The 22,267-nt window shown below is 42.1% G+C and overlaps 1 protein-coding gene across 1 annotated transcript in view; it reads left to right on the top strand.

Annotated features, from left to right (window-relative positions):
* The first annotated feature begins 4,014 nt into the window (after positions 1 to 4,014).
* LOC141758087 (double C2-like domain-containing protein alpha) overlaps positions 4,015 to 22,267 on the top strand; it is a 29,591-nt gene continuing 11,338 nt past the window's right edge. The window contains exons 1-7 of the mRNA XM_074619187.1: positions 4,015 to 4,317; positions 9,285 to 9,637; positions 10,886 to 10,965; positions 12,689 to 12,763; positions 13,001 to 13,110; positions 16,930 to 17,056; positions 19,600 to 19,659. Of these exons, the coding sequence (XP_074475288.1) occupies positions 4,286 to 4,317; positions 9,285 to 9,637; positions 10,886 to 10,965; positions 12,689 to 12,763; positions 13,001 to 13,110; positions 16,930 to 17,056; positions 19,600 to 19,659 (837 nt within the window). The 5' untranslated portion in view covers positions 4,015 to 4,285. The remainder of the gene's footprint in view (positions 4,318 to 9,284; positions 9,638 to 10,885; positions 10,966 to 12,688; positions 12,764 to 13,000; positions 13,111 to 16,929; positions 17,057 to 19,599; positions 19,660 to 22,267) is intronic.

Raw genomic sequence — 22,267 nt, 5'->3', positions numbered from 1 at the left:
AAAATATGGTCATCCTATAGGTAAGATGTCAAAACGTCTGATGTCTTAACTCAATTTTGGCCAAACATGTAGTTCCTATGTTTTGGCTTTGTATAGCAGTTTGGTTCATTTGTGCAAAACTTGGTTATAAACAGTACATGCTCATTTGTGTTCTGTTGTTTCACACACAGCTTTTCATGGCCAAATAGTGGATGTTATTGTTATATTATTGCATCAATATTTTGCTGCCTCCTGTTGTTGTTCTGTGTTGCTATTGTTGTCTTTAGTGGCTTAGCCTACTGTACGTTTGTGAAATGTTGATTAATGTGCGTTATCTTTATGAATACAGAAACGAAATACCAAATACATGTAGGGTCCTAAACCAACATATATAAAATAAATAGTGCAATAAAATGAATGTATGAATTCTGTATGCAATTGGCGATAATCATGTAAGAACAATATATAACATTGTATTGTTTAAGCAGAATGCATACGTTATCTAGTTGTGCCTCCCATTTCCTAACTGGTTAGAGAAACCAGTCCTGTCTGTGTTTGTCATCTGTGTGTAACGAGGGCCGACTGGTTCGCTGATGTCATTTGTTCTTGTCAGAGCCATTGTGGACTCTGTTGTGGTCAGCTGTTTTTCACTGAAGCACTAGCACCCGTCCCCGACATAATTGGTGTGGCGAGAGCACGTAACGACTATGCATTCGTAATGAGGGGATTTCAGTTCTCATAAACAGGAGAGGCAGGAGAGTAGAGATATGACGAGGAGGAGCGGGGGGGGAGGGAGGGAAGTGGAAGAAAGCCCAAAAAGGTGATATAAGGGTTATATATATCATATATAAATATATATATATTGAAGGGTCTTTTGACAGAATTGGCAGAGTGGTGGCTCTATATTGCAGTGTGTGGGGGATTGTGTAAACGTGTGTGGCATGAGCAGTTTGCATGAAGGAGTAGGAGTCATGCTTCTCTGGAGGCTTATGCGTTATATTGCCATGTTAATGCATTCATGCATGTCTCTGCTATGGCATCAATTTAATGGGACCAGGACATACATAAGTGTGTGTGTGTGCGTGCGTGCGTGTGTGTGTGTGTGTGTGAGAGAGACAGAAAAAGAGAGAGAGGGAACTGAAGAGGGGGCATGAGATAAGAAAGGAGAGAGACACGAAGAACACCACGGAACAAAGACATCAAGCAATTTTTGAAGATAACACAAAAAAAGCAGCAGTAAGTCTATTCAGCAGCCTGCGTTGTGTGACAGCTTCTTGGCTCCCCTTTTTGATAGACGGAGACTTTCAGAGAGTGTGGACTCTCCAAACTGAAAGAAAGGACAAGTCAGATAAAAAAAGAGAGACAGAGACCCGCAGAGAACACCAATTTTGTCCCTTCAATAGACGCACGGGGGAAATAGCATGTTTCCCCTTGTCTATCACTGACTCGAGACCCATTAGCTTAATTACACGGAGGAACTGAGACTGAAGAGACTCTGTGTGTGTTTGGGAGAGAAAGACACAGTGTATTAGTTTGGAATTAACATGGACAGAAAGATGGAGAGATCTAATTAGAGGTCTTTTTTTCCCCCTTAAAATTAATACAAAGCCTGCATTTAATAAGAGATGCTGCCTGTGTGTGTACTTGTATCACTCACATTATGGGGACTCAGGAGGTGATTAGCTTAGTTTAACATAAAAAGACTGGAAGCAGGGTTGAGACAGCTAGTCTGGCTCTGTCCAAATTTGGAAAAACAAACACTGACGCATTGCACCTTGTTTGCTTAATCCGTACATTAAGACAAATGTAAAAACGGCTGTTTTGAGGTCTCAGGGTAGCTGCCCATCTGCTAGACAAGAACATCATTATTTAATAGTAGCTGGATTATATTCAATGCCAACATTATTATATAATATTACATTATTACTTTCTACAAAATCTGCGCATGGCAACTACTGTGTGGATAAGGTTAAGGAAAGATCACGGTTATGTCAAATAAGCTATGGTTAAAGTGGCAGTAGGCAGTATATTTTTGGCATCATTGTGCAGAAATTCCATAATAACCTTTCAGTATATTGTAATTTAAGTGCTCTGAGAGAAAACTAGACTTCTGCACCTCCTCATGGCTCTGTTTTCAGGCTTTAAAAACATCTAGTCTTTGGTGGAAGACTTTGACCAATCACAGGTTATTTCAGAGAGCGTTCCTATTGAGCGTTCCTATTGAGCGTTCCTATTGAGTGTTCCTATTGAGCGTTCCTATTGAGCGTTCCTATTGAGCGTTCCTATTGGCTGTGCTCCGGCTGGTGGGCGGTGATTGGTATTTCCTAAAATGATCTCAACATGGCTGCCGGGTCACAAACTTTCTCATTTTACAGCTAAACAGTACACTACAAGATGTTTCTAAAAACATTTGAGGTGAGAAATAGGCATTACAGTAACAGAATATTGATTCATATTTGATCAGCGCTGCCTAGTCTGACCATTTCATCGGAGTTTGCGAGTGATTGACAGCTGCTCAGAGATGGCAAGGCTCCGGATCAGCTCTGATTGGTTGTTTTCCTCCGGTCTGTGAAATCTTGCAGATGCCATTAGAAGCACCGGAGGATACAGAGGAACATGATTTTTTTCAGATTACCTGTCTCATGCACTACTGCCAGGATATAGTGACCGATAAATAACTTTATTTAATCATATTTGTGCCAATTCTACCCACTGCAGCTTTAAGGTAAGATTAACGTTATAACACTTGGTCAAGGTTGGAGAAAGATTGTGGTTAATAAATAAAGGTAAAAAGCTTTATAAATAATAAAAAGGTTAAAATGAATTGCAATTCTGTGGTGGGAACGCTAACTCCAGAAATCTGACATGCTACAACCACCTACCTTTATGTTCTGCCTCGCAACCTATAGGGAGAACACTACTTCCTGCAGTGGCACTGACTAAATGTCGTCATTGGACGTAAATTGTGCGGCGTGGGTTGGTCCACTATGGACACAATTCCTAGGAACACTGGACTGAACTGGGCTCGAACTATTTCTTGACGAACAACAGTTTATTCATCCGCTCAGCACCTTTTTTTTTGCAGCTTCTCCAGCCGGTGAGCGCAGGTTTTGGTCTCTTTACAAACTGGCAGCTTTGTTGTGACAACAAGACTTCAAGTAGCTGGGCACATTCACTCGTAGCTCATAACTCCCCCTAAAAATTGGAAGAAATGGCTAATTTATGTTTTCTGAATATTCTTTTTGACAAATATCGAGGTTTAATTCTGCATCTATGCACCCCTGGCAGGATGATAGGAATAGGAAAACCTCCCTGACTTGGGAGAGTTCCAACATGTTCTCATCCCAACTCCCAACACATGCTGCCAATTTGTCAAACCCCTTGGCGCAACTTTAGGTTTTGGTCACAAAACCACTTTGTTAAAAAAACAACATTGTTGGGCTTAAAACTGCTGTGCTATGTTTGTAAAGGGAAAATGAAACTGAACATTGTGGCGCACGGGACACAAACAGCGGTCTTCTGAATGAAAGCCTTGTGTTTGTTGGACCGATCCGCCCACCCACCCGCCGGCGCCCTGTGTGTGTCTTTTCGCTCATTAAACTACGTCATCACACTTTCTCTGACTGTTGCTACGGATGGGTTAACATTGTAGTTAATGGACTGCCTGATGCGTCAGCCTTGTGTGGCGGTATCTAACGCAGACGGGCGTGACAAAGCCTCGGTATTTGACGCCCCTGGGAACGTGACCGGGCTGCGTGTTCACGTATTATCCCAACATGGTTACACCCACTGCTAGCCTCATAGTTACACCATTTAAATACCCTAATTAGGAACTGCTGTTGTTGTAAATATTGGATTTTATTTACAGAAATTAAGAGAAATGTAGAACATCATCAGCCTTATCCTTAAAGGTTAGTTTAAGCCTTCAGGAATGAAGCAATGTCCTCCTAGAGACAAAAACAAGTGTGTGTGTGTTTGTGTGTAGGGGGATGGTGGGGGGATGAAACAGTCACATGCACAACAGACTGTCAAGTAATAACTCCCCGCTGCCTCTCTCTCTCCATCTCCATCTCCATCCTCCTCCAGCATGTCGCTCTCCTCTCCCTCCTCTGCTCCTCGTTTTATATCAACTTGAACTATTCATGCATTTAATTTCTAATGATACACGTAGAGCTCTCTCTCTCTCTCTCCCTCTCTCTGTCTCTCTTCGTCTCCCCCCTCCTCTTTCTCTCTCTAGTTTCTGCTCCTCTCTTCGCCACCTGTTAGTTAGTCTCCTCCGCTCCGCACTGGAATCCCCTCTTTTTTTATGAGGAGTTTCACACTTGCGCTATCAGTGAGGTAAGTCAACATTTCTATAATTTTATTCTGAAATGCAGACAGGTTGAATCTGCTGCCAAGGTTGCAAACGTTTTTTCTGATATATATATATATGTTTTTCCCTCTTTATTTCTCTGCATGAAATACACCTTTATGTAAATTGTTCCTTCTTTCTCACCATCTACCGCTATCATTATATTTTCACTTTATTAGTCTATTTGGTTCATGCAGGTTTCTGCAAGCAAATGCAGTAAAAAACCAGACCGAGAGATTCTGCATCATTCTCACACAGCAGACAGGTGCAACATGTGGCGGTCTGTTTTTCTATCTTTTTTTACCTGCTCCTTCACTTTTCTTTCACACCTTCCAACACACGTCGGAGTTTACTCATGCCTGGCAGCCTGAAAATAACTTGGCTCTAATTGACAAGTGCTCAGTGTCACTGTGGTTAGCTGCAACTGATGTGCTTGACTGTCTGTGCTCTAATGAGTAGCTACAGCGTGCCGCACTGTACTATACCATCTGCCTGTCAGCCGCCAGCTTGTTATTTAAAGGTGAACGGAGCCCGCTGCAGGGGCCCATTGTATGTAGGACACAAGAGAAGAAGAAAAAAACAGCCAAGAGACAGAGAGAGGGAGGAGAGAGAGAGATCCTCGCATACCTACAGGTGGAATAATGGTGTCTGAGAAAGTCGGACGGTGAGATAATGACAGAGATAAAAAGGGGAGAAGAGGTGGATTATGAAAAGGTGGAGGATGGGGGTTGAGGGAGGGAGCGTACATGCCTGTGATATGACTCTAATTTAAAGTGAAGGAGCTAAAAGAGGAGGTGGGGGGGGGGGAGGTCGCATGTTGCACAAAGATATTCCTGACTGCCAGCTTCATTCCTCCCATTCCTCAAAGCTGGAAACCTATGTAACGTTAGGATTGATGTGCAAAGGGGCCATGCATCAAATACTGTATATGGTTGCATAACTAGCTGCCACAGGGTTACTGTGTGTAGCTGACAAGTTGGGCCATTCTTATATTGTAGCTTATAGGAATTATGTAAAGTAGTAAGAGTGTGTCAAACGAGCTTTAGCACATGAAAAACCTGTCAAGTGTGAGGTTCACCTTATTATTTGGAGTGTTCTCAGTAACAAGATGATGATGAAAAGAGAAGATGAGAGAGAGATTCCAGCTGGCAGCTTGAGAGCGATCAATCACGAGCTCCACGTGAGCTTCCGCTTCCCCGCGGGCTGCGAGCCACCAGGCCTCCCGGCTCTGTGTGTGCTGGTGGTGCTGCTGGTGCTCGGGCAGCTCCAGCTTACGGCCACATCTGCCAGGACTGGGAGGCGACTGACTGCGCGCATTATATCAACAGACACTCGCTCACAAGCCTGCAACAGCTGCATAGAGCGCGCGCTTGTGTGTGTGTGTGTGTGTGTAGAGAGAGAGATGAATTAATGATCTGACGGAAGTGTATCTGCGTATGTTTGATGGCATGCCTTTTTGAAAGTGTGTGTGTGCTTTGAGGGATTATACAGTTTATTACTCATAAGAACAATCATTATCTACCGATCCAAGTTAATTCATCTTTTAATCAATTCTGGCTATAATCATAATCATCACGGGGAGTTTCATTAGCTTGTTTTCACCTTCTCCGTCTTATTAATGCCGCTTAATTTGAGATTATTTTGCTATTGTGTTATTGTTGTGCCAGGCGGAAATGATTTATTGTCGCTGGTTTTATCTTCAGATTTGAAAAACTGTGCTTGTAACGAGAATCACGTCCTGAAGTGCAGGCGTCTGACGTTATCTCTGCGGCACTTAATTGAGCAGCGATGAACTCTGACCGGTTTGTTCAGCGCTCTAGAAGTCATCAATTTTTCCTATTGTGGTTCTTAATGGCACTAAAATGGCTGCAACAGGCTAAACGTCCATCATCACGTTCCACTCCGGAGCTAGAGGTCTGTTAAAGTCCTCTCGGTCAGTTGAGTGGAGGAAGTTTGCATGCTGGCACGCTGCAGCGTGTTTCAAAAGTCTGTTTCATCTCCAGCCAAGAGAGAGCTGGATGAGCTGTGGCGCGTAACGCCCACTGTTGTGCTCACAGCAGAGAGACTGGACCATACATGACAAATGACCCTCGCTGCCTGTAATTCTGCTGAAGGTCAACAGTCAGAGGCAATAATTTCAGGGCCACTTTACGCCAATGGTCATATTGACTTTATCCCGGCGACTGAAGGGTCGGAAATTAATCTGTTTACTGGTTTTGACCCCACAAACAGAAGGAAGGGGACAATGAGGAATAATTATAGTTCTGACGAGCCTTATACAGCCATTTGAGATTAACTAAAACCTGCATTCATAATAAAGTCAGCTTGGTTGCACTAAATAGAAGCGTATGATGGTGAGTCACAAGTCATTTCACATGCAATGAGAACACCGTTCTTGCTTTTGGGGTCATTTGTACGCCATGTAGTCTGTATTGATCGCAATTTAAACGCATCTGTGTAGATATGCTACGCTCAGAGCTAGTGACGTAGAATAGAAAGTGAGAAACACCGCTTATGGTGGGTGGTCCAACAAACACTGGACTTTCAACCAGGACACCGGTGTTCCAGACCGGTGTTTGTGTCCCAAAGTGGTGAGTTATTTTGAAGTTACGTTAGTGGCGTTAGTGGCGTTAGTGGCGTTAGTGGCATTTAGGGATGCACCAATACCGATGCCAGTATCGGGTATCGTGTCCGATACTGTGCTCATGTACTCGTACTCGCAAAACGGCTCCGATACAACAACAACGATACCACTTTACAGCAGCGGGTTAACCTCTCGTTACCATCTTTCGGGGCCTCACGCTCCACCTCCCCAACGGTGCGGCGAGGTCCGGGCGGGGAGCGCTGTAAAGCTGCGGCCGCGAGCCACCTTCGCCCTGAGCCTTTCCAAGCCGACCTACAGCCAGTTGCGGCGCACCACCTCGTATGCGGGACTCCCCAGCCTGCCGTGTGTCGCTCACACCCTCCAGCTGGCTGTTAACGAGGGTCTTTTGGCACAGAGAAGTACTCGTATCAGTACTCGGTATCGGCGAGTACCCAAATGTAAAAAAGTCGGTATGAAAAAAGTGGTATCGGTGCATCCCTACTTGCGTTAGTAGCATTAGTGGCGTGTGTTCCATACTTGTGTTACGTTGTCTCTGAACGTATTTTACTTATTTTACAGACTTCTTTTAAGCCCAACCATTATGTTGTTCCTAAACCTAACTAAGTGGTTTTGTTGCCTAAACCTAACTGCGATTGTTACCGTAGTTTTGTTGCGTGGCGTAGAAAATGACACGCAAAAAAGCTAAAATGCATTCTCATGACATGCGTAATGTCCTTGTAATATCGTGCTATTGAAACGCCTTCCCGTGAGATTGGGTTGATAAAGTAGTAGCTCGACATTGTGTGTGCGGTAAATATGAAGCTACAGCCAGCAGTCGGTTAGCTTAGCTTAGCATAAAGACTGGAAACAGCTAGCTTTGCTGTGTCCAAAGGTTAGAAAATCCATCTACCAACACTTTTAAATCACACTAATCAACATGGAGGTAATAACCTCTCTGTTTGTAGTTGTATCAATCTACTCATCTAACTCTCTGCAAGAAAGCAAAGTGTATGTTGAACTATTCCCTTAATATGGATGCATGGCTATGAGAATATAGTTTCTATCAGAATAAATTTGCAAACACACAAAGCACAAACATGTCCTTGTCGAACCACAACACGAGCAGACAGCTACCTGCGCTCATTGCAACATTATTTATTTACTTCCAACTCTCTGTAGAACAGACAATCCTTGATCCCCCCGTCTCCTTTGCAATGCTATCCTCCATATTATTTTCTTTTTCTCCCTCCATTTTTCACTGCAAATCATCAATTGGATCAGTAGCTACTGGTCAGAGGCCCCGGGGTAGACCCAGAACACCCTGCAGAGACAACCCTGCAGACAGACTTATCGGGAAAACCACAACAACTTCAAGATTCCCCCTTATAAGACAGCCGTGTAATGTGATCAGCACAGCAATCTGACGACTCTGAAAGTCGTGTAGTGTGTAGGTGCCGTTACAGACATCACAGAGGAAGTGCAAATACTCACAGTGCAAATATTCACTTCTCAGTTTGAATCGATTAATGCAGAGAGAGCAGAAGGTAGTCCAGGGGGGGTTTGTTCAGTATTGAGGACACAACGCCCCCTCAAGGCCTGCTGTCTTTAGAAAACTAAAGCTGTGAGATATGTTTGTAATCCACCCCCCTCTTTTTTTATTTCGGGAAGAGAGCAGACACATCAGCCTCGTGGTCAACTCCACTCCCTGCTGCCACAACTTTATATAATCACCAGGACGCTTCCCTCCATCCGAGCACACTGAAGAGCGTTCCAGCCTGCGAAGACTTCATCCTGTAATTACCTGCCTGTCTGCGGAGGGTTGTTAAGCACTTTAGATAACATGTGTGCCTCCGCGGCTCACGCATGCACACGCAAACTGCCATTTCATCGAAGATGATTAGGATTCGGGGGAGACCCCTATTGTCCGTTATCCATTATCCTCCCTGATAGGCTGGAGATTATTCAGATGTATTCAATTGAAATGCAAATTTGTGCACATCCTCTGCTCTATTTTGTCATCTTATGAGTAATGTCTTTCTTTTTAAGAGTTCTAATTATGTTGAAGGAGGTTTTAGTGCAAGAGCAGTTTGAGATAAACGCTTCCTATCTTAAGTTCTTCTTCTTGACTATATGGCAAATGTAAAATGCCAATTAAGTGTGATTATATCTCAGTGATGGCCAGACGCAGGATCTTATTTATCACCAACCATCTCACCGAGCTCACCTTGTTTCGCTTGGATTAGCAACTGAGAACAGCAGCTCATATCTGTGGATAAATGTCTTTCTTCGGCTGAATACGTAACGAAATTTCAATTATTGCATTGCTGAAAAGATTTAACTTTTCCTCCGTCTATCTCTGTGTCTCTGTAGCCCTATGACGGTGCGAAAAGGAAAACGTTTAGGCATCTCCATCCAGGAGCACATGGCCATCGACGTATGCCCGGGCCCCATCAGGCCCATCCGCCAAATCTCTGCCTACTTCCCTCGCCTGTCGCCCACTTCCTCCTTCTCCGAGCCGCTCTCGCCCAATCAGGTGGCAGCTCCCACATCGCTCAACCCCAGCAGCGCGGGCCAAGGTGGAGGGGCTGCAGGAGGAGGAGGAGGGAGCAGCAGCCTGTTGTCACCGCTGTTACCAGGGGCGGCGGGCGGAGGGGGCTCATTGTCAGCCATGAGCAGCATGGACACCTCCATCGAGATCGACAGCTGTGACAGCGACGATAACAGTGAGTCACCTGAAAGTAACGACCTGGCTTCACTGAAGCTGCTTGAGCCCGAGAATAGAAATTAACTCAACACAGAGGTGGATCTGGGACAATAAGGCCTAGAACGATTCAAAGAAATCAAAATTGACCCTTCGCTCAAGTGCTGTTTGTAACGGCCGTCGAGCTTTCTGTTCTGAGACAGCTGTTTGCAGTAACGATGGTGGCACATTCACCATTGAAATTCTTTTTGAAACAAGTCATTGATTTAACACAGAAGCAGAGACGACAGTTGACTTTGTCGATTAGCAGATTATACTTAAAGGGATAGTTCAAGTCTCTTGCATGAGGTACTTATGCATAGTCAGTGTATTAACTACAGTAGATGACGGTCGGTACGCCCCCAGCATCAAGAAACAGACAGGAGCATCGGAGCAAAGCAATGTATTGCGCCGAACTAAACGCATCTATACTGTTTTTGTCATCTGAGCCTGCTGGCTTTGAGAGAGAGCATAGATAAGTTTCACAGTTCGGTTCAGTTCCCTGTCGGAAAGGAGAAGGAAAAGGTTCCGTTACGGGCTAGATTTGTTTAAAGCCTGAAAACAGAGCCATGAGGAGGTGCAGAAGTCTAGTTATCTCTCAGAACACTTGAATTACAATATGCTGAAAGGTAATTATGGAATATTTGCCAAGAGATAGTACTGCCTACTGCCACTTTAAACGAATATTATTCTTTTTAGGTGAGCCTGTCTTTTAGGTGGATAAAAATAGGTTTTCTGCCGTCCCCGTCCACAACACTGTACTGCTTTGCTCCGGTGTCGGTGCGCTTGTCTGTTTCTCCAAACTGGGGGCGTGCCGACCTTCATCTACTGTAGGTAATACACTGACTATGGAGAAGTACCTCATACAACCCCAATTCAAAACACCCAAACTGTCCCTTTAACGAGCTGATTCAAAACACTGTGTTCAGCAGATTTGAAAGGGTTCTATTTTATTCGTTTTAAAAGGAGAACCCTGTAAAAGTGGTCTTTAAAGAACAGTTTGACATTTTGGTAATTACACTTATTCGTTTTTCTTCGAGAGTCGAGAGTTAGATGAGAAGATTGATACCACTCCCAGGTGATAATCTTCTCATCTAACTCTCAGCAAGAGATGTTTAAATGTGATTTAACGAGTGTCTACATTTCTTCCTGCCATCACGCTCTATATAAAGTAATAGAGTCATCAGCTGAAAAGCAATTACCAAAGTAACTGAAACATTTCTTCTTCCAGCCGCCTTGGGGACGTTAGAGTTTGACCTACTGTATGAGAGAGCCACCAGCTCCTTACACTGCACAGTCCTGAAAGCAAAGGTAAATAATGTTTTATGAGAGCCAACACAGGTAGTTTGTCTTGTAGCAATAGAAAGTAAATATTTAATTTAGCTTTGTATCACTCATATATGTGTGTTGTTCAACCAGTGACAAAAAAGCTGTTCAGTCATTTTTCTAGGGCTGTAGTCAACCATCGATTGGTCGATGGATTATATTAAATTGGTTTTAACCTAATTATTTTATACTTAAATGATAACAACAGAATCAAGGCCGACCAGCGCGCAGATTTCTGAACTGACTCTGCAGGGGGTCTTGTATGGGAATTCAAGGCCGAGTTTTCAAATACCATCTTCGTTGGCGCTGCCTGTGTTTTGCCCACCAGCAACTATGTGTCACTACGTGATATATAACAGTGATATTTAAAAAAATGTAGTTTTGATATCATGTTAATAAGACACATATGATAATATTGGGTAAATAATCAAGGCCTCTTAAAGCAACAGTAGGCAAGATTGAAGCAAATATGATTAAACATTTTTTTTATGAAACGGTCACTATATCCTGACAGTATAGTGCATGAGACAGGTAATCTGAAAAAAATTAATGTGCCTCAGTGTCCTCCAGTGCTCCTAATGGCATCCGCAAGATTTCACAGACCGGAGGAAAACAACCAATCAGAGCCGAGCTGGAGCCTGCCGTCTTTGAGCAGCTGTCAATCACTCGCAAACTCTGATCAAACGGTCAAACAGTGCTGATCAAATATGAATCAATATTCTGTTACTTTTTTACTGTTTAGCTGTAAAATGAGAAAGTTTGTGACCCGGCAGCCATCATCAGATCAGTTGAGGAAATACCAAGCGCCGCCCACCAGCCGGAGCACACTTTCTAATTTTACAGCTAAACAGTACACGACAAGATGTTTCTGAAAACATTTGAGGAGAGAAATAGGCATTACAGTAACAGAATATTGATTAATATTTGATCAACGCTGCTTAGTTTGACTGTTTGATCGGAGTTTGCGAGTGATTGACAGCTGCCTCCGTTGAATGAACAGCCAATAGGAACACTCTCTCTCTCTCTGAAATGACCTGTGATTGGCCAAATTCTTCTGTCACGGGCTAGATTTTCTAAAGCCTGAAAACAGAGCCATGAGGTGCAGAGGTCTAGTTTTCTCTCAGAACATCTGAATTACAATATGCTGAAAGGATATTATGGAATTTTTGCCCAATGACGCCAAAAATATTCTACCTATTGCAGGTTTAAATCATTTTATATATACAGTTATGGTTACAGACTCTCCACCTCCCTACACTCGTATTTTGAGTGTAATTAATTTTCCAAAAAAAAGAGAAAATAAAACACAATAAACAAAGTTAAAGATGAATTTGACAAATAGCATTATTTACTTTTTTTGAATTTTCCATATACAATATCGTGAATTCTTTTGGCCACGATAATCATGTAGTGAAAATCTGATATCAGGACAGCCTTATCTTCTTATTAGTGTGTAGCAGAGGATTTCAGTTTTCATCCTTAATTCTTACACAATTTAATAAAAGGGTGATAGTCTTTACGCTATGTGACTCACTGGTGAACTGAAACTATCTGTCAAATTAAAACCTGCTCTCTACCACTGCGCTTCAGATTCAGTTTGTAAATGAACTCCTCACCTCTCAGTCTGGTAATCGTTTAACATTTCATTACGTTGTCAGTTTGCACACCAATTATTTTACATCCCTTCATTATATCTTCTCTCTATTAGGGTCTGAAGCCGATGGATTTCAACGGTTTGGCTGATCCTTATGTCAAGCTGCACCTGCTGCCGGGAGCCTGCAAGGTCTGCTTTTATTATCAGGACGTGGTTTTGTCCCTTTCTACACCTGAAAAAGACCTCCAGTGACCTGCTTGAGTGCACACTTAGTCTACCTATAATTTAGAGCTACATTACGAAAGTGCATGTGCAGACCAGTAAATCTGCTCTGAAACAAAATGACCATGTAGCCGGTAAGAACTTGTTTTCCTGTTGCAGCTCTGAGATTATTGTTTTTTCTCTCCTCTCCACTGTGATGCACAGGCCAATAAGCTGAAAACCAAGACGGTTCGCAACACGCTGCACCCTGTGTGGAATGAGACGCTCACCTACTGTGGAATCACAGAAGAAGACATGTACCGCAAAACACTCCGGTAAATGTTTGCTTTATGTCTGGCTATTTCTGTCGCCTCAAATCACGTCCTGCCTCGCCGCTCTGTCTTGCCCGTCAGGAAAAAGACTCTTGCTTACAAAGGATTTCTTATCGTCTATCTGGATCCAGTCTCGTTTTTTTTAGACCTTTCTCTTCTCTTCTCCTATCTCCGCTGATCCTTTGATCCCCCCCCCGTCACCTCACCTTCGTTCCTCCCCATCCTCGCATCTCTCCTGTCCACTAGGATCAGAGAAGATCTCCCCCCACTCCTTCTAAACCATCCCTCCTTCTTTGTCTCTCTTTCCGTCTGTCTCCCTGCCTTTCTCTCTTTCCAACTTGCAGTGACAGATTGAGGTCAGACTAAGCACCACGGGGTGTTTTAATTTCATTGACCCCCTCCAGAGGTGACGAAAGCTGCGAATTGTCTCTGCCTGTGACTAAAACTTTGCCACGGCGCACATGGCAAAGTGGGACTTAAATAGGATCGACGGTTGATCTCTCGGGGGAAATTAGAGAAACTGGCCCTACAACCGGCATCCGACACTCTTAATTCTGCAGAGGCCTTTAAAGATCAGCAGACAGGAAGTTTAACCTACTGAAACACGTAAACATGTTGACGTCACCCACTGCAAGGCACTGACATTTGAAATCTTCTATGTCTACATTTTTTTTTTTACATCCACATAAATCTGGATTATGTAACAGGTGGAATTATACTGCTGTTTGCGGTTTTCCAATTACTCCACCGACAGCAGTTTCATTCGACCAGAACTCAATGTAACCACAAGATATGCCAACGTTTGAAAAAGGGGGCAGAGTTTTTTTTCTACTACTTTTTCTAAACTGTAAAAAAACTGGAGCTCCATTATTGTTCCTGCATCCAACTTTGAACCGACAGCTGCAGCAAACTGCAGCGTTTCCTCAGACAAATCTTAGAAGTACAGTAGTACTGTCTCAGAAAATACAATTCAAAAGTTGCAACTGTGTATTTATATTGTCTTATCGTGACAGGAAGTCATGCTTAAAGATTTAATTCACAGCCGTCTGTATAGCTTTTTTACAATAACGACCAGATTGTATGGAAGTTTATTCCTGCCGAGAAAAATAGAAAAAGGAAAAGTTGAGGATGATACAAATTTAAAAATACTCAGTTATGCAAAATCAAAAGTGGTTTTTTTTTTTACTTTTCTGTTAAGTTCTGAAGTTAGCTATGATAAAAAAAAAAAAATAATAAGAATCTATAGTCATATATAATCATGGTAAGTCAATATTTTGTCTTAGTAGCTCAAAATGATTTGAATTAATCATTAATCCTGACTTCCTGTCATCATAAGGCAATATTAATAAAACATTTTGACTTTTTATCTCTATTACTATATATATATATATATATATTACTACTATCTGTAGGCTGTTGGCCATTTAGCTCTATTGCACAATAACGACCAGATTTTGTGGAAATTTATTCCTGCCAAACAAAGAGGAAAACAATTATAAAAAGTTAGGAATGATACAAAAGTTTTGTTTTTTTACTTTTCTGCTAGGAATAATTGTCACGGTAGTCGGGCATACACCGATTAAATTACTTGTCCACCGCTCCCACCGTTGTTTTGCCTTTTTTTATAGAAATAAAACCCATTTAATTCATTTTTGTGTATCAGCGCCGTGTTATCAATACATAGTCGGACGACGGATGCTACAAACTGAAAGTGAAAGTGAGAGTTGATAGACAAGACGATGGCGGAGGAGTTTGTGTCACAGCAAAAAGCAAAAGCGCTTATTAGGAAATAACTTTGATATAAACCCAATGCTATAAGGGAACCATAACGTTAATGAGGTAATCGCTTTGCGGAGGACGGAGCCTGCAGAAACCTGCGGCCCCCCCGCAGCGAAAGCTGGACCGGAGAGGCCAGACACACAGCCATCCGACGTTGAAGATCAAAGTAAGCGCACTACACATATTGAGCATCATCTGTTCTTGTAATATGTCCGGTGTTTTCAAAGGTTTATAAACCAGTGGGAAATTTTCCTCACCATAACATCCCTATTAGCTATGATAAAAAATAAGAATGTACTGTCATATATAATCACTGTAAGTCAATATTTTTGTCTTACTAGCTCAAAACGATGAGATGAAAAGTCAAATATTTGACTTAGTGAGTCAAAACTACAAGATAGTAGGTCTAAATCATGAGATTCTCAGTTAACATTTTGATTTATTATCACATAATTTTGAGTCAGCAAGACTAAAGTTTGACTCACTTCATATTTTATCATCTCAAACTTTTCATCTATTTTTTGCCTGGCAGAAATGAGCTTCCATAAGAGCCAGGCTAAAAGGCGTCATTATTAATTCATAATGACTGTTCTAATATCCATCCACTGTGACACTTTATAAAGCCTTTAAATTATACGGTGTCAAACAGTATCAGTGGACATCTTCAGTTACATGCCTGACATGTAAGTTGTCGACATGTGTTGATTAGATTTATCGCCCTACTCTAACGACATTATGAAATCGTTTTGATGTAGTAATAAATGTGAGCTGTCATAGCGACAGTAAAATGTGGATGTTACTGCCGCTGAAGAAACTGCAGCCTTAAATAAGTCTCACATTATTATGACTGCGCTTCACACTTGACTTTTTGACCTATCGGACTCTCACTCGTCACTCACCATCGTCAAGCCCTTTTCATGACAGCCGTCTTTTACTCGGACATCTAACACACCACATTTCACCTCTGACTTCAACTCTCTTTATTCTTTTTTTCGCCTTCCACCCCAGACCTCCGTCTTTTTCTTTCCTCCATTTTCATTCTTCCCTATTTTTTTTGCTGCTATTTGATGCTGAAGGGCTCACGAGCTACTAGAAACACATATCTGTTGTCCCCAGGCAAGTGGCCTCTTGCACCTTCCTCATTTCTGCGATACCGTGTTTTATCACCAGGGACCTGAAGGCAGCGGGTGACTGCGATGTTTCATTCCTGTGGTCATGAATTTAGTTACACGCTGAATAAAACCGAGAGCGAAGAGGCGGCACGTTCGTATTGTATCAGACCTTCTCTGACATATTGCATTCTTAGTTTTTCTTCTTCTTGTTGCGTGTCTTTCATTCACATTTACATAAAGCACCGAAAAAGGCAATCACTCTTGAAGTCAGTGGCATACTGATTTTCCACTTCTGCCTACAGTATAGACACGCACGTATTCAGGCATAAATGAGTCCTCTCCTCACGTATACACACATACACACACAGATTTAAATAAATTCTTCTGTTGTTATCTCTCCCTCTCACCCACATCACTTCATCCCTCGCTCGGCGGCTTTTGATTTCACATACGCTCACAGCCTCCCTCCATCTCCTTCTTCACTCCTCTCAGACGCTCCCACCCAGTTATGGATTTCAGGTGACATTATGGCAGGTGTAAACGTTTGCCAGCTCCATAAATATGGATAGACTTAATGCACCCTCTCACACTTTCTAAATTCCCACGCAAGGGAAAATGGTAATTGCTTTTATTCGTACAACGTGTGTATATACAGTGTCTGGATTTAAACGTAGTTTTTTTCTTTAATTCAGGTCAGGTATATGTCAACAATTTCCCTCCCTCATTATAATGTTGCCACAGCATTAGGAATAATTAGATGAGTCATAATATGCAATGTTTAACTCCACCGCCCTCCCTCACACACTCGCACATCTGTCTTACTCTGTCTCAGTAATCCGCTTCTCTTATTCTTCTTCATGTTTCTTTTGTCTCTCGCCATTTCTCATCATCTTTACCTTCCCCTTCCCCCTCTTGTGTCTCTCACTCCCAGGGTGTCCGTGTGCGACGAGGACAAGCTGACACATAATGAGTTCATCGGGGAGTCGCGGGTGGCCCTGCGTCGCGTGAAGCCTGACCAGACTAAACACTTTAACATCTGCCTGGAGCATCCACCTCCTGTGAGAAGAAGAGTGTGGGGGGGAGGGGGATAACAGAAAGAATAACAGGAGAGATAGGAAAGAAAGACTAAAAGGAAGGAAAGAAGGAAATGAGAGTGTATGAGGGAGATAAATGACTTGAGGGTACAGTAATATTCAATATATTAAGGCTTCCTCTCTGACTCACAACCTCATCTTTCAAAGTAGAAAAAAGACAGAGGACGATGGAAATGAGGTGAAGAGAGAAGGCAGGAAATTGTTTATTTGCCAACAGAGAGGCGTTCAAATGTCGATATTTAGTAGACCGATGAAGACAGCACACCTGGGTCTCATAATAGACTGGAATTACCGCCTTGCGCCCTGTATGCCTCCGCCTCCGCAGTTTGCATCCATGTCTGTCCAAAATGTCATCACTTCATCATTTTGTGCTATTAGACGTTCGAGTAAAATTGTCAGAGTTCACATATGAATTCTTGAGTTATGGCCAAAACATGTCTTGTGAGGTCACAGTGACCTTGACCACCAAAATCTAATCAGTTCATCTTGGAGTCCAAGCGGATGTTTTTGTGTCAAATTTGAAGAAATTCACTCGAGGCGTTCCCGAGATATTGATGTACAGACGAACAGACGTATGGACGGACAGACAGACAACCTGAAAAACATAATGCCTCTGGCCACGGCGGTCACTGTCGGCATAATAAAACACCAAAACGTGTCCGTGCAATCTCTGTAGAAGAGTCGAACAAATGCTTCCCAAAAGCTGCTGGACACAAACGTCTCCAAATACCAAGTCCCCCACCTGTATTTGAGATTTAAAGAATGATTAATGCTATATTGGTATTTGAGAGTAAACAGCAAATAAATAGGTGAATAGATTTTCCTGCTACATAAACAGTCATAAATATTTAAAAGACGACGATGACACTAAAGATAGTCAGCTACAGAAAACTTCAAAGGAAGTGTAATCATTATGAATAATAGTAAATAAAAACAAAGACAAACAAATGAATAGTTCAACCTTTTTGGAAATACGCTTACGGGTCTATGCAGTTACATTACATGGCCATAAATATGTGGACACTTGAATAAAGTATGCAGACACTACAGCATGAGGTGTGGTGGTTGGATATTCTACTACTATAATAAACGTGTTCAACAGTCAGTCCACAACCCCAAAACCATTAATCTGCTGCTCTAACAGTCTCCACTCTTGTAGAAAGACTTTGCATCAGATCTTAAAACCTGGATCATGTTGAGGTCGGGGGTTGGTGCCGGCCAGCCAAGATCTTCCAAACCAAACTGGGAAAAACATTTCTTCACGTAACTGGATTTGTGCATGAGGGCATCCAGCCCGTTCTCCTTCCCATGGTGTCAAACACCGAGGCTTTGTCACGGCCATCGGCGTTCGGTATCGTCGCACAAGGCACCACTTGGCGTCGGTATGCAACGCAGCGGGCGTTCCATTAACTACAATGTAAACTCATCCGCAGCAACAGTAAATGCTCCGTGAAAGTGCGCTAGGAGGGTGGTGACGTAGTTTAAAAAAGACACACACCGGGCGGGCAGGAGGTCGAGGTGGATGGGTCCAACGAACACAAGGCTTCCATCCAGGAGACCACTGTTCATGTGTTACAATCAGCTGTTCGTTCGTGTCCCGTGTTCAGTGTCATTTTCACTGTACAAACGTACTAGTTTTAAGCCCAAACATGTATTTCTTTCCTAAACATAACTATAGTGGTTTTGTTGCTTAATCCTAAAGTCACGCCAAGGGGAACTGTAGTGGTTTTGATGCAGAAAATAAAGTGACGTGTGACAAAGCAGCGGTATTTGACGAATTGGGAATAGAGCGTGTTGAGGCATTATCATGTAGAAACAGGACTTCCACAAACTGTATGTGTAGCATAAAGATTTCCCTTCATTGGAACTAAATAGCCACAAACCAAGAAAGGACAGAGCTGTCCACATACCTTTGGCCACATTTTGCATTAAGCCGATATCAGCTGGTAACGCTGGACTTACAAATATTACGTAAACAGAGGCCAGAGTATCATATCTATTCTTATAGCTCACAAAAAGCTTTTCGTGCAGGCTAAATGTCAGCTGGGTCACGCGTGGGAAAAGGGTACATAGAGATTGGGAGAATAAAGGGAGAGGAGAAAGAGCGAGAGGAGATGGTGGGGGTGGTTGGGGGTAGGGGGAGGCGAGCGAGTGAGAGATGAGAAACAAATGGATTAAAAAATAAAAGTGGTGCAGAGCGGGGGGCATGTGTGTGAAAAGGGGCGGGAGGGTGCTGGGTTTTTGTTCTTCATGAGTTGGAAAGGGCTGTTGGTATTAGATTGGCCCTCTGGGGCCGGTGGCCACTCTACGATCAAACGCTAAGGCCCCTCTGTCATCCTGCGAACCAGACGCTGTGTCGCGGCCGTAATTTTCAAAGTGGCTTCACTCGCCTCGACTCGATACGCCTATCCCTTTCTGTTCATCTTGTGCCCCTCTAACCTGCTTGTGCAGCTTTTCTGTCAGTCATATCCCCTCATTATTTATCTCTCTCTTCTTTTTGCCTCCAGCTGCCTTCACCGACCGCGATGAGCACGGCCCTGAGAGGAATCTCCTGCTACCTGAGAGAGGTGACCACATCACTCCCCTTATTTTGCTCAACATGACCCTCCTCCTGTCTGTCCTAATGGTCCGTCTTTCCACCTGTCTTTAAGGATTACACTGAGGGGCATATTGGTCATGTCTAGAAGGTTAAGGAGTCATAAGAGTGCCATAAAAAAAAAAAATAATCTGTAAAAGAATAAGAAAAGAAATATGAAAATATAAAGAGGAATAAACAAAAGAATAAATACATGTGGAAATAACAAATTATAAAAGAATAATTATAAGCATTTTCATTTATTTCCACATGTATTTCTGTATATTTTTTGAAAAATATATATTTATTATTTTGCTTATAAAATACTATTTTTTTACTAAATATTTTTTAATTTATTAATCTTATATAATGTCACTTTTTATCAACGTTCTTTATTCTTTTCCCCATTGCTTTTACTATTCCTTTAAGGGCCAAGCTGTCAATCAACTGGCTTTGGGCGGGTCTTCCTATTTCCATTTATTTTCTTATTATTATACAGATTTATTCTTACTTATGGCACTCCCATATCTCCATAGAAGGTAACCCCCAATTTGCGAAAACGTGCAAGTTTCGCAACTTGGTTACCTTCTAGACACGACCGGGCAAATTCACAAAGAATGGATTGCGACCGCTGATAGCACCATGAATTTGCAAATGCTCTCTGCCCCGTCTCAAGGTCTGATTCAAAAAAGATATTGGGCTAATGATAAAACACGCCCATAAAGTTTTGCAGCTCAGTGCAATTTGACTTTTGGAAGAAATAATTTGTTTATTCATTTATATACTAACCTTTTCTTCATTCATTGTATTTACTCATTTTCAAAAAAGACATGTAGGGGAGCTTTATTCATTTACTTATCATGATGCAACTGTCATTACATCCCCAAAATAAATGAGTTTGCGCGTAGCATGACGATGCCTTCGCTTGGCTACAACCACTGATCACTGGAAGGTCTGGGCGTGACCCAACACGCCTCAGTTACCACCAACTCTCTGAAGACGCTAATAATTTTACCGACTCATTTAAATACGTGAAAATAGCACAGATACACCGAGACACTATTTGCTTTGCAAGAAAGTTAGAGGTGTATTTCACCCTTTGTGGGTGCTTTGAGAACAGTTTATTTTTCGCAGATTTAACGGCCACAAAAGTCGCACAATCCTTTTGTGAATTCGCCCCAGTGTTTTGTCAATAATTCAGTCAATTAATTAGCAGAGTTAATCTGTTTTAGCTCGAAGTTTTGCTGCTTTGCTCCTTTTTGTTGATGACACCTTGGGACTCTAGAAAACAAGCAGATTTTTCACTATTTTCTGACATTTTATAAGCTCAACAGTAAATTTAATTTAATGTTTAATTTGACCAATAATTGCAGGTTAAGATGCGTGCTATTAAAGTTACAGCATTTACCACAAATTAAGTATGCTTAACATCCCATTATATTCATTTCTCAGACATGAAAATCCATTAGCAGACTAACGAGAGTCATGTAATTAATTTATTGTTGTGAGGTAATCAATATGTGGTTAAACTGGATAATTAAGTTTGATTTTTGTATCATGTGGAAATGAATGAAAACGAATGGCTGCCTGTTACGAAAAAGGGAAAACGTATGCAAATATCTAAAACTGTACAGTTTACAATAAAAGTGTAGCTTCTGCTGGCAAGAAGTGACAATTACAGGATTAAAAAGTAGTCCCACAAGTACAGATGAGTCATGATAGAAAATGATCATTTCCTTTGAAAAACAGCTAACCACTTATATGCCACTTGTCAGACCGAATAAGGCGATAAGAGCAAAACCCCAGAGTATACTGAATTGAGCATGGCTGCCTATGAATTCAACCTTGAATTTGTAAGAGGAAAACTGGTGTATTTTTCTTTCACAAGTGACAAAAAATGTAAATTATACATGATTCAATTCAATTCAAATCACTGTATTTGTCCCCGAGGGGCAATTGTAGAGGCTCGTAGAGTAGTACAATTAACAACACAATACAGGAAAATTGTAAAGGAAGAAAACTCGCAGACACACTGGTCTTGTCTAATCTCAGAGCTGTTAACAAATTCTTAATGTCTCAGGTTTTTTTTTGACACAGTTTACTTTAGAGCCTCTCATCACATATCAGGTAAATTAACAAAGAGGCCAAACCAAAGGACCAGTGTAGTCTTGTAATTTAACTGGAGTAAAAAAGGTGCTTCTGTGTTTCTCTCCACATTCAAGGCTGTTTCTTGTCGTCTCTTGCCAGTTCTCTCGCCTTGCAAACCCGCCCACAAGTGTATCTGCTTCCCATTCGTCTGTCACTGTGTGTGTCGCTGGCTCCGCATTGACGCCTGTTTATTTTCACCTCCCTAATGAGTTGCTCTCTATCGATCTGTGAAGGTCTGAGCTGTTCTATTACCAGATACCTGGTGCAAATTATCCCCACTAATTGCGAGGTTTTAAAGTCTCTTGCTCAGTCACGGCAGATGGCGAGCTGGCTGTTGGCAGTGATGATGATTCCCAAAGAAGAATAAAGACAAGGAGAGGGAGAAAAAATAGGAAAGAATGATGTAGGGAAAAAAGAGAGAGGGGCAAGCTGTTGAGACAATTAAAGAAAGG

The sequence above is a fragment of the Sebastes fasciatus genome, chromosome 20 (genome assembly GCF_043250625.1).
Source record: "Sebastes fasciatus isolate fSebFas1 chromosome 20, fSebFas1.pri, whole genome shotgun sequence".
Lineage (NCBI taxonomy): Eukaryota > Metazoa > Chordata > Actinopteri > Perciformes > Sebastidae > Sebastes > Sebastes fasciatus.
Note: the sequence above shows the minus strand (reverse complement) of the source record. Positions and strands in the feature narration are given on the sequence as shown.